Genomic DNA, 12231 nt, shown 5'->3' on the forward strand with positions numbered 1-12231 from the left:
ACGATGAAAATAAAACCAGAAATTGACAATGAGAATATATTACTTGTCATGTTGATTTGACGGTATACACGCAGAGACATCGTCGTAATTAGACAATATATTTATGCCGTAGAGGTATATTGTTTGCAAAATTGATTCTCTAACTGGACACATATGCCTACCATGCGGTTAGCAATGAAATCGAAACTATAAATCTATGACAGAATCGACATCGTTGGGTGTTTGTAATGAATAAAAGAAACTGTAATTCGTGTCATTATAAAGATGGAATAACGTAATTATAAAATGAAATTTATACCGTCACATCATTCATGCGGGTAAATTGCATCAATTATTAAGTACTTAACTAGATTAAATATACATGAATTGAAACGGGAAAAACAATAGTTTCGCACGTGTTACACAATAATTATGTCTTATTAAATATTATTATATTTTCGAGGTAGCGGTGGCTACACCTTTTCATTCTTCTTACCTCCCGACAGTTGAATTTTACAAGTAATTAATATGGCATACAAGTGCGGTTTTTTAAATCAGTTGATTGCAAAGCGATAAAAATTCATGACTCTTCTAATCGTATGTTAGTTTCATTAAAAATACGCATATACGATTAAAAATGATCACCGCCTATATTATCCCTAAGTATTAACATTTATATTGTTTAAACATTATCATTATTAAGCTTTAGGTATTTTTTTGTGATATATAGTAATATATAATTTTCTATTTAACGAATCATATGTATAATAAATTCTAAATATACAGCTAAAAATATTTTCTGATTCTTCGTTTATAACACATTATAGGTATATTCGGAATGAACAGTAAAACACTTCTCGGTCGCTTGGTCTTATTCCATTGGTAGAATTAGTAATGCTAATCGCATCGTTTATTCTATCAACAACACGAACTACTGCCTTAATAAAGAAATTTACTAATTTTTTCATAAATATTCACAACCATGTGACCTGAATCTGTAAGGCGTACAATATACACATACGTAACCCGAGTTGCCTACTGGTAGGCGCCATTCCCGCCAACGATAGCCTCATACGGATTGCCCAACAAAAACGACAGTTCCCTGCTGTAATGTGAGTTGCTTACGAACAGGCGTTACCCGTCTGTCTCATTTTGTCTTTCTACTCTTATCAACGGTAAATCAATCGACAGTTCATATTTTAGTACGAGAAATGTCGTTAGGATCGCTGCCTACGCTGCGACAACCAAAGTCATCATTTCAGTGAATAAATCGTGATACACAGTTAGTAACTCGTCTGTAACTTGAGGTCGCATTATTTGGCCAGTACCGCCAGTACTGATCAGCCCTCTGCCGAGTCTGCTCCACCCGATTAAACTGATTTAACAGGGAATCGGCTGCATGGTCGAGGGTTTGCAGCTACTGAACATTATTTCTATTTATTTCAAACTTTACGTTTCACGTCCGTACACAAATATATCCCATCCCGCTCGCAGCTCGGTTTCAACTGTTGTTTTTAGCCGCGGTCAGTTGGTGGACACGCACTACGCCAGCCACACGGACGTCAGTCGAGTGCTCGAGTGTATATTTTCCAATTCTCAGAGGACGGGGTCGCGAACAACTCTCGCTGACAATGAGTGGCGTGATCAGTTCGTCGTCAGTCGTCAGTTGGTGCTCGTGATAGGTGCGCGAAGACACGTGTGCTCGTTGTCGAGGAATTTGGATCGGATCGTGGACTTTGATCGAGTAACTGACATATCGCGTTAATGTTCCATCAGAGACTTATAATCCGCTTATTCATTACATCACGTTGTAGATAATAGATTATACGTTGTACCTACGTATTGTTGACGCATCATCGGTTCGACTTTTTTTTTATGCTGTCATACAGTTTTACTCCTCAGCGTCTTTCGTTTTCGGCGATCCAAATTCTGTTGCGATTTTCACCACTTTAGCCGTTGAAATACACGAATAGGAAAAGGTGACATTGGACAGTGGTAATAACGCGAGTGAAGTTTGTAGAAAACAATAGTTGTGTGCCAGCACAGTGTTTTTTTTTTTTTTACTCCATTGAAACGGTGTTACTGGCACAAGATTTGGGAACAAATATTTGAGGAAAACAGGTATGACTCAATAACACGTATCGCAATGTTAATGCGATTGTTTTGCTTTTCCTTGGACGAATTACTCAACAGGTTTATTCGCAAGGTTAACCACATTTAAATCCGTGGAAGATGTTAGTTTCGTACCTGTTAGAGTTGATTCAAAGTTTGTTTTTTATCCGGTTACACGGTACAACGAGGTAAAAAGAGACTTGATCCATCACTGTAAACACTTCTATTAATCTTAACGCAAGCCGTGCACGGATATAATAATTATTTCTCATTCATTCTCTCCTGAATCCGACGCGGTACATCAGGCGATTTATACCTGTTACACGTATCTATAAATTATACGTAGGTATAGTTTAAAAATAAATCTGTCAGCGTAAAAGACCCTGAGCATCTTTCGATGTTTACGAAAAACATATGTCAATTTTTTCAGTAATCTGCATTATTACCTCTCGCAAGCATCGAAGCATGACATGCTTGTGAGAAATACGTTATTTTCCATCTGTAAAACACTGCAGCATTTCCCATATTTAAACGCACGAATGAAGCAGATGCGCTAATCTAGTAGATATATAATTATTCTTGTCATCAGATACGCTTTAGCAAACGTTTTTTACATTGAGAACTAGTAGCCACCTGGTGGTGGATATTGGGATTGTCTGAAGGGTTTGACTTGTGCTATTATTTTTCTAAGTTTATTCAACAGTTTTGAGCAATAAACAAAATTCTTTAAAGTTCTTTCGTAAACGATATAATTTTCTGTTTCACGGAAGAAAAACAATGCTACTTAGTTGATGCAACACAGCGTCATTAGATTTATTGCTGTTTCCGAGGATTGTGATTTTTGTAACATAAAAGATATGATACTTGTATTATGTTACACTAAAAGGCAGAATTAAATAGTTTTATTATCACCGCTTTGTATTCGTAACATGATATGCTAAAATATAGCCAACCTGCAAAGTTACTGCTACATTTGCTGACGATAGACACACAAGAGGTGTTTTTTTCCTTATCATTGTTTTCTGAGATTTCATCTGGTGTTTTTGCGGTACCAGCTGGTGTATCAAAAAACGACGAACATGGTATGCCCGTTGCTGCTGTTAGTACAAACATCCAGAACCCTGGTGAAAAGTATATTTATTATTCTCTGCAAATGGTTCATGAATAATTGACTCCTCGTTGACCCATTCACCTCGCCCGTCAGTGTGCGCAAGACAATTCACTTTACACAACGAATGATTCAGAAAGACTCCCGTTAAACTTTTTCCCCTTCCATATAAATCAACGTTTGAATTATTGTAAGATCTCCAGTTTTATATTTCAAAAATTACGTCAATGTCTTCACAGGTGTGTTTAATTTTTTTTACCTAGAAATTGTGTTGTTTGAATATTTAAATGTTATTTTTGTTTGTGTTATTTGGAAATATTATTTTTCCGCCGTGCTCTCAATTTTACAATCAACAAACTTGTTTTCTATATAATGATATTATTTTCTACTCGCAGCAAATACCTCGAGGCCATTAATGAAAATTTTCACCACATGTAGATACGGTATAGTCCCAGCTATTGTGTTGATATAATCTAGTTCAGGCAAACAGTTTTAACAAGCGTCTATTCCTTTTCTTTGCAGTGAGATAGCTGTCCCGTTTAGAAATCCTGATTTCCTTGCCTTCTAATACAATGTGGGAAACTTACTACAAATTATTTCACTTGTTGACTACTTGATAACATCAGCTTATCCTTTCTCGTGTACCCAGTCCATGGTATTTCCATACCCAATTGTTAATTAGTCAACACAATCAACGAATAGATGGTAATCAACTGCTTCTTGCCTTTTCCTGCTTGTAACGCATAAGTTGCACAATCATGTCGCATATAGAGGAAATGATTAATTCCTGTTTTTCCACCATCACTTGTTACGTGATAAGATTACTGTACTAATTTAATAGCAGAAACTATGAATGCAGACAAATAAGACCAACGAAAAGAAAGTTACTGTCTGAAAAGAATGCATGTTTTCTGTTCCAGAACTGCAGCATGATACTTAAATGTGGCCTTATACTTTTGAGCCTTCACACTCTGGTACCAAAAACCTTTGGGAATGACACAGAGAATCTCAAGGCATTCATAGATTTAACTGAATTCAGCTACGCAGAAAAGTGCGAGCATGTAGCTAATGAAAAATGGAAGTTCATTGATAATCCACAAAATGAGACTCTTCTTTATGCTTGGGTTTGTAAATAGTTGAGCCTGGTATTCAGAATCCATATAAACATGTGACAAGCTATTGCGTAACTTTTAAAGTACTTAGAAATACTGAATCCACAAATATCCAAATCATAATAGAGCATTGATTGATTCACCTCTAGGAAGAGGCGCAAAAAGATTATGCCGCACTTAAGAAACATGAGGTTGAAGCACTCCAGAACAATTCACATACTGAGTTGACTGATGACTTTGTGGAGTATCAATATAATACACAGATAAAACCAGGAGATGCTTTGCTCGAGACTTCTAAATTGGACCAGGTGGGTGAAAATCGCAAAAGTACACGTTGAATTGCTGATGAGCTGTAGATAAGTCGAACTTACTAAAAGCTATGTGTTGTTTCAGTTGATATCTTTTTCTGTGAAGGCAACTTTCCTCGAAATGGGCACCAATCAAACAAGCAATACTCGGGAAGGTAAGAATTTCTGGAATGTTTTCGAACATCATTGCTATGAGTCTAGTGTCAAAATATATCTCACACTGGAATTATATTTTTAGAAATTGAGCAATTGCTATCAAGTAATGTAGACTTGGAACGCAAGCAATCTGCATGGACCCAATGGCATCAGCGCCTCTCACCGCTTCTGACTGATTTCTCTTCCACACTGAGCTTTGTATCTGAGGCAGCAACAGCCAATGGTTGGTACAGCTGGAAATATCTGATGCAGAATTATAAACACATACTATAATGTGGAAACTTTTGTTTTACTTAGGTATCGACAGTGTAGAAGGTTATTGGGAATTTCTGTCTGTATATCCCGGTGGATATGAAAGTATACAAAGTATGTGGGGAAGTATTGCTGAATTGCATAATAAAGTCGTAACATTCGTGAAAAATCGCCTGGCCGAAAAATGCAAGGTCAAATTGCATGACGATGGGATACCGGCATATTGTTTGGGTACGATACTGATGCGTTTCTATCTTATCTGTCTCTGACTATTTTAAGTGGCACATCTGAGTTCTGTTTCCGTATTTAAACTTTTGAGTAATCAATGACCTTCCGGTGTCACCCTGTTTTAATACAAATCATTGGTTTAATCCAGGATCGTTGGATGGCAATGACTGGACTCCGCTGGCATCCGACGTACTACCGTACGGAAATGTTACATACAGCATAAAGAAGAAGCTTTGGGACAAGGTCAATAGGCAAAGCCTTCATATGGAGTACATGAAAATGGGTAATCGATCTTAACGAGAATAATGCAAACGTTTATCACCTTTACAGAATCTTCGTGGCAAACTTGCATACAGATCTGCTTCTGTAATCGGGCACACTGTACTACATGAAGTGCCACATGCTAGCTTCTGGGAAAACAGCAGATTTAACCAGTCTTGTGTCACCCGGTTTCTCAATTTTTGCTACAAAGGCACAAGGTATGATGCAGCTTCTGTTTGATATCAAACGTAACACCTGTTCGCCAAGACGTGAATTCACCAGAGATCGCTTAATTTTTTAAGGAGGATAATAAACGTTCTACGAATCATTTCAGAGTTACGACATGTCACCACGCATCCCTTACCAATTTTCTTACTGCTCACAAAGTTGTGGCCAAGGTTTTGACTAGTCAAATGGGCCTTGTAGGCATTGAAAAGTTACCATTCCTTAACTCAGCAAACAGGTATTCAGGTAAGTAATTTTGCGTACTTACTCTGAAGTTGGGAAATAATATTCTACCGTTGTCATATAGCTGTTATTGAGAGCTATGAATTTCTAATTTTTAAGGTTTCGAGGAAGGTATTTCGGAATTGTTTTCGATACTATCTGTGAGTCCTGCGCAGCTAAAAACCTTGGGCCTTGTCAGTAACGACACAGATACCGATCACTCTCAAATCACCTCATTGATGATCACTGCTTTAGATGTTCTTCCACGCTTGGCATACTATATTTCAGCAGACGTTTGGAGAATAAATGTGATTAAGAATGGAACTTTTGAACCAAAAGTTCTTCTTGAAACATGGTGGCAGTACAGGTCGGTCATTCAATATTTTTTTGAATATGTTTAATTCATCTTATTGTAACCATTTAGAAAAGTTTTATTAACGAAACGTCATGAAAATTCTGCTGCTTCTGTCAGAATGATAAGAAAATATTTTAAAACATGTGTACAGTATACCATGTTGTTCATTAATGATTCTTTCAGGAAACAATATGAAGGTGTGACATCAGACCACACAGACATTCCCACATTCTTGGATGACGAATTCATCGCCAGCAACAAACCTTATCTATCGTAAGTATAAGAAAGCTTGATTATATTTATTCTAAACAAATACTACATATAATAAGAACTATATACCGGTTTTGGTATTTTATTGAAAACTCAGTTGCGGTTGAAGTGAAACTAATTTGACCTATGATTGTAGGAAATTTCTTGGAACACTGCTGGGATTCCAAATTTATGAATACATGAATGAGGGGCGGTCAGAAGTCAGGTACAACAATGTAGTAAACAATCATGTCAATTCTTACATCATGTAAGTTCATTTTCAAATTCCTCTGGAATACATGCTTGCGAGTGTTATGAATACTACTTGTGATTTGATCTATTCATGGTCGTTTTACTTTTTGTTATCACAGAAATGCAACTCGAGAAAGTGCATCGGACAATTGGACAACAATGATCAACAAGTATCTGGAAATAACAGAGGTAAATGCCGACGCCCTATTATCATACTTCCAACCTCTGGTAGACTATTTGGACAATGAACCAGAAGATATGTATTCCATGACTACTGACCAACAATCTGATATTGAACGTTTGGAAAAATTATATGCATCGAGCGATGTCACTACTACAGCACGAACTACAACTACTAGAATGTCAAAACCAAAACTTCTAAAGCCTTCATCCGAAAAAATAAATTCATCTTCTCTTTCACCTCCGACTGCTACACCTATTGTACCTGAAAAAGAAAAAGAAGGCACTGTAAAGAGACCAAACGGCAAAATAATTCCAGAATCAGAAAAGCCAACAAATGCTCCCAATGGAGAAAATGAATACACCAGTGATATAAATACCAGCAAAGCAGTTTGGGCAGTAGCAGCGGTACTTGTAGCCACTGTTGCAATTTGTGTAATCGCCATATTTGGGAGACGAAGATGTGTTAAAAGTCAAACGCCAAAGAATAGAAGATACGTGTGATTACAAGGTGTATTTTGATTACTTGTTAAAGGTTGAAAACTGTATTTAAGTAGTCCTAACGTACTGAGCAACTGTACATACATATATGTATACGTAACTATTTAACGAGCATTGATTACAACGTGACGCGAAACTATATTTATACTAAACGTAATTACCTAGCATTAGAGTTACACATTCCTGCGAACGTCATGTTGTTATTTGATTTTTTTTTCGAATGCAACACTAAAATGCGTCAATGTTCCGTTATAATTTGGTATGGAAAAGACTTGTTCTCAATTTTATTTCATTAGCTAGGGAACAACACAAAATAACAAAAGTCGTGTAGGGCTTGTGACCTTTAAAAAATTATCTACGAGCTTCCACTGTGATATATTATAATGTTCCAGTAGAACATTGCCTTCCACCATAAATGATAACGAAGAATGAATTTTAGAACATATTGTGAATTGTCATTACCATCATCACAATCGACTATTGAAAAACCCATGGTCCAAGATAAACTACCTGTGGTTAGTTTATCGAGGTCGTCTCATTTGTAAATTCGCACTGCGAAACTAAAAATTTTTAGAGTAAAAAAACATCACACCATAGGCCTAAATAAAGTGTATTTATCATAGCTGACGGATTGAATTGTATATTACAAGTTTACCATTACAACGTAAGAGCATATATGATTAATATAATCCGGTTTCATCAACTATCACTTGTCACTTTTACGTCGAATTAGTATCCACTTCTATCAACTATGTATACGTAAAACAACGATGATTCTCAACTTGACCAATCAAAAACATTTTTTTCTTGCTTACTTTTCTGATCTAATTTATTTAAGCGTCCTATCGATTTGAAAATGTATAGTACTGAGGTCATATTTCAACGTTAAAACAGTGTCGATCTCAAATGCTAAGGTAGAGTAGACAAAAAAAAAAAACAGTCTTTTGAAACGTACAATACGGTTTATTTTCGCCAAATAGCAAGTTGCATAACGTATGTACCTAGTTTAACAGTATATGTACAAATGCGGTATTGTAGATTATTACTTTTATTCAAAAGCATGGTGTACGGAATACCTGACCTCTGAGTTTAATCCCCCATGCATTTACATGCTCATTGGAATGGTCTAGATTACTAATTGTTTAAGCGCTATGGGTATATTTCCTTCCGTTCTTGTTTCGCGATTAAATTCAAAGATAGAGAGAGATAGGTAGACAAGCATATATGTAAATCTTCTACTGTTTACTTTCCATGGAAGAAAACAAAGGATGATGCGATTAAAAGTATTGCCTTTCATCCTATCCAAATACATTAAGTGTGTAATCATTTGTTGGTTGAGAAACAAATACCTGTTGTAAGTGTGCAGGAAGTGTGACTTGTGACTGTTCGATACGTGCTTATAGATAATATCGCGTGTGCAGCAGGGTGATATTTGCTATACACAGTCCGGGGAAAGACATTTTTCTAAACCCGTAAGCATGCCTTGTTGACGGGATCAGAGAAATTGACTAATTTCATGAATCCTAGAATCTTGAGGATTATTTCCAGTGATGATGTAATATACATATGTAGTCTCCGATCCAATATGTATATACAAACACTCGTCATTTGAAATTGGTTAGTTACTAATTCATATACAGCATTGATAAATGAAAGAAAGGTTCACACGCCCAAAGAGTTACAAATATATTTTGTACGAAGTATTTGCTAGAGTAATTTAGAGTGATAAGATATCCGATATTTTAATATCACGAATTAATCATTAGCTACACTAAAATTCTCATGTTATGCACATGCAAGTATTTTGAAGGCTACTGAGTAGCAATTAAATGTTGAAACATTTTATAAAATGGCAGATTATCTCAATTTGAAGCCTGCACTTACATTGGTTATGGTTCCGAATGCTGATTCTAAGACTATCAGTTATGAATGCTCAGGTGATAGTTGAATAATGAAGTAAATTGTGGAATTAGATTTAGATCGTATTAATAATTGTACAGGTTGTAGATAGAATTTGTTGTTTAAAGTATGTCGAAAGTGTAGCATACATTAAGGTATAAATCGTTTCTAATCTCTTACAAGCATCTTTGCTGTAATAATGATACCAACAAGATGCTGCGGTTCGAGATACTAGTATAAGGATTTTGAAATGATGAAGATTAACTGTAATTTATGAAAACAATAATCAACTTTCACATAATATTTGCTTGTCCACTGCGCAAGTCGTAAGGCGAAATTGTAAGTAAATATTTTAAAATCGTATCAAATGCACATGTTCTGTTATTTTATGTAAATAAGATTTGATAGTACTTATAATTATCATCTGTAAACCATTTCTACAGTATTTTTTTATGAATCTGTTCGTTCATAACGTTGAATAAAACAAAAGGTAAAGCTAACCCTTTGCATTTTTGGCGAAAATTTTCCCAATTTTGAAAAGTGCCAGAATAAACTCTTTCATGCACTATTCCGACGTAATTTTGCGGGAGAAATCGATTAGGCGCAGTCCCAATACGCTGCGATCAACGCATCAAAAGTTAGAGCCAAAAAACGAAAACCTGTGACTTCGAAATTTTTCAGCAGGCGCTTTTCTCTTCGTAACTTCTTTCCTGTTGATCCCACGCACTTTTCGCTGCGTTTTCTGAGTTCCTGGGGGTCCAATTGGTCAGGAGAGGGTCATTCAAATCAAATCTGAGACCAAATATTTTCGTCTCCAAAAATGAAGAAGAAGTAAGGCTAACCCCTTTGCATTTTTGGCGAAAATTTTCGCGATTTTGAAATGTGCTGGAATAAATTAATTGTAGCACTTTTCCGACGTAATTTTGCGAGAGAAATCGGGTGGGCGCAGTCCCAATACGCTGCGATCAACGCATCAAAAGTTGGAGCCAAAAAACGAAAACCTGTGTTTTCGACATTTTTCAGCAGGTGCTTTTCTCTTCGTAACTTCTCTCCTGTTGATCCCACGCTCTTTTCGCTGCGTTTCCCGAGTTCCTTGGGGTCCAATTGGTCGGGAAAGAGTCATACGAATCAATTCTGAGACGAAAAATTTTTTGGCCAAAAAAAAAGGAAGGTTAACCCCTTTGTATTTTTGGCGAAAATTTTCGCGATTTTGAAAAGTGCTGGAATCAATTCTTTCAGGCACTATTCCGACGTAATGTTGCGAAAGAAATCGATTGGGCGCAGTCCCGAAACGCTGCGATCAACGCATCGAAAGTTACAGCCAAAAAACGAGAACCTGTGTTTTCGACATTTTTCAGCAGGTGCTTTTTCCTTCGTAACTTCTCTCCTGTTGATCCCACGCTCTTTTCGCTGCGTTTTCTGAGTTCCTTGGGGTCCAATTGGTCGGGAAAGAGTCATACGAATCAATTCTGAGACGAAAAATTTTTTGGCCAAAAAAAAAGGAAGGTTAACCCCTTTGTATTTTTGGCGAAAATTTTCGCGATTTTGAAAAGTGCTGGAATCAATTCTTTCAGGCACTATTCCGACGCAATTTTGCGAAAGAAATCGATTGGGCGCAGTCCCGAAACGCTGCGATCAACGCATCGAAAGTTACAGCCAAAAAACGAGAACCTGTGTTTTCGACATTTTTCAGCAGGTGCTTTTTCCTTCGTAACTTCTCTCCTGTTGATCCCACGCTCTTTTCGCTGCGTTTTCTGAGTTCCTTGGGGTCCAATTGGTCGGGAAAGAGTCATACGAATCAATTCTGAGACGAAAAATTTTTTGGTCAAAAAAAAAGGAAGGAACCCCTTTGTATTTTTGGCGAAAATTTTCGCGATTTTGAAAAGTGCTGGAATCAATTCTTTCAGGCACTAATCCGACGTAATTTTGCGATGGAAATCGATTGGGCGCAGTCCCGAAACGCTGCGATCAACGCATCGAAAGTTACAGCCAAAAAACGAGAACCTGTGTTTTCGACATTTTTCAGCAGGTGCTTTTTCCTTCGTAACTTCTCTCCTGTTGATCCCACGCTCTTTTCGCTGCGTTTTCTGAGTTCCTTGGGGTCCAATTGGTCGGGAAAGAGTCATACGAATCAATTCTGAGACGAAAAATTTTTTGGCCAAAAAAAAAGGAAGGTTAACCCCTTTGTATTTTTGGCGAAAATTTTCGCGATTTTGAAAAGTGCTGGAATCAATTCTTTCAGGCACTATTCCGACGCAATTTTGCGAAAGAAATCGATTGGGCGCAGTCCCGAAACGCTGCGATCAACGCATCGAAAGTTACAGCCAAAAAACGAGAACCTGTGTTTTCGACATTTTTCAGCAGGTGCTTTTTCCTTCGTAACTTCTCTCCTGTTGATCCCACGCTCTTTTCGCTGCGTTTTCTGAGTTCCTTGGGGTCCAATTGGTCGGGAAAGAGTCATACGAATCAATTCTGAGACGAAAAATTTTTTGGCCAAAAAAAAAGGAAGGTTAACCCCTTTGTATTTTTGGCGAAAATTTTCGCGATTTTGAAAAGTGCTGGAATCAATTCTTTCAGGCACTATTCCGACGTAATGTTGCGAAAGAAATCGATTGGGCGCAGTCCCGAAACGCTGCGATCAACGCATCGAAAGTTACAGCCAAAAAACGAGAACCTGTGTTTTCGACATTTTTCAGCAGGTGCTTTTTCCTTCGTAACTTCTCTCCTGTTGATCCCACGCTCATTTCGCTGCGTTTTCTGAGTTCCTTGGGGTCCAATTGGTCGGGAAAGAGTCATACAAATCAATTCTGAGACGAAAAATTTTTTGGTCAA

The 12231-nt window shown here is 37.1% G+C and overlaps 1 protein-coding gene across 7 annotated transcripts; it reads left to right on the plus strand.

The window, feature by feature from the left end:
* Window positions 1-1267: 1267 nt before the first annotated feature.
* LOC124178452 (angiotensin-converting enzyme-like) lies at window positions 1268-9830 on the plus strand. 7 transcript variants are annotated; one of them, XM_046561837.1, is made up of 15 exons: window positions 1498-1723; window positions 1882-2100; window positions 3722-3854; window positions 4120-4323; window positions 4461-4619; window positions 4705-4774; window positions 4858-4998; window positions 5073-5258; window positions 5404-5498; window positions 5586-5734; window positions 5851-5987; window positions 6084-6330; window positions 6502-6591; window positions 6725-6835; window positions 6939-9830. In XM_046561837.1, exons 3-15 carry the CDS (start codon window positions 3852-3854, stop codon window positions 7501-7503), a joined length of 2157 nt encoding a protein of 718 aa, XP_046417793.1. In that variant the 5' UTR covers window positions 1498-1723; window positions 1882-2100; window positions 3722-3851; the 3' UTR covers window positions 7504-9830. The 7 variants fall into 7 exon arrangements, with proteins under 7 accessions (XP_046417761.1, XP_046417768.1, XP_046417793.1 ...); XM_046561846.1 differs by having other exon boundaries at window positions 1933-2100; XM_046561805.1 differs by lacking the exons at window positions 1882-2100; window positions 3722-3854 and having other exon boundaries at window positions 1268-1723.
* The last annotated feature ends 2401 nt before the right edge of the window (window positions 9831-12231 follow it).

Source organism: Neodiprion fabricii, chromosome 1 (assembly GCF_021155785.1).
Source record: "Neodiprion fabricii isolate iyNeoFabr1 chromosome 1, iyNeoFabr1.1, whole genome shotgun sequence".
Taxonomy (NCBI): domain Eukaryota; kingdom Metazoa; phylum Arthropoda; class Insecta; order Hymenoptera; family Diprionidae; genus Neodiprion; species Neodiprion fabricii.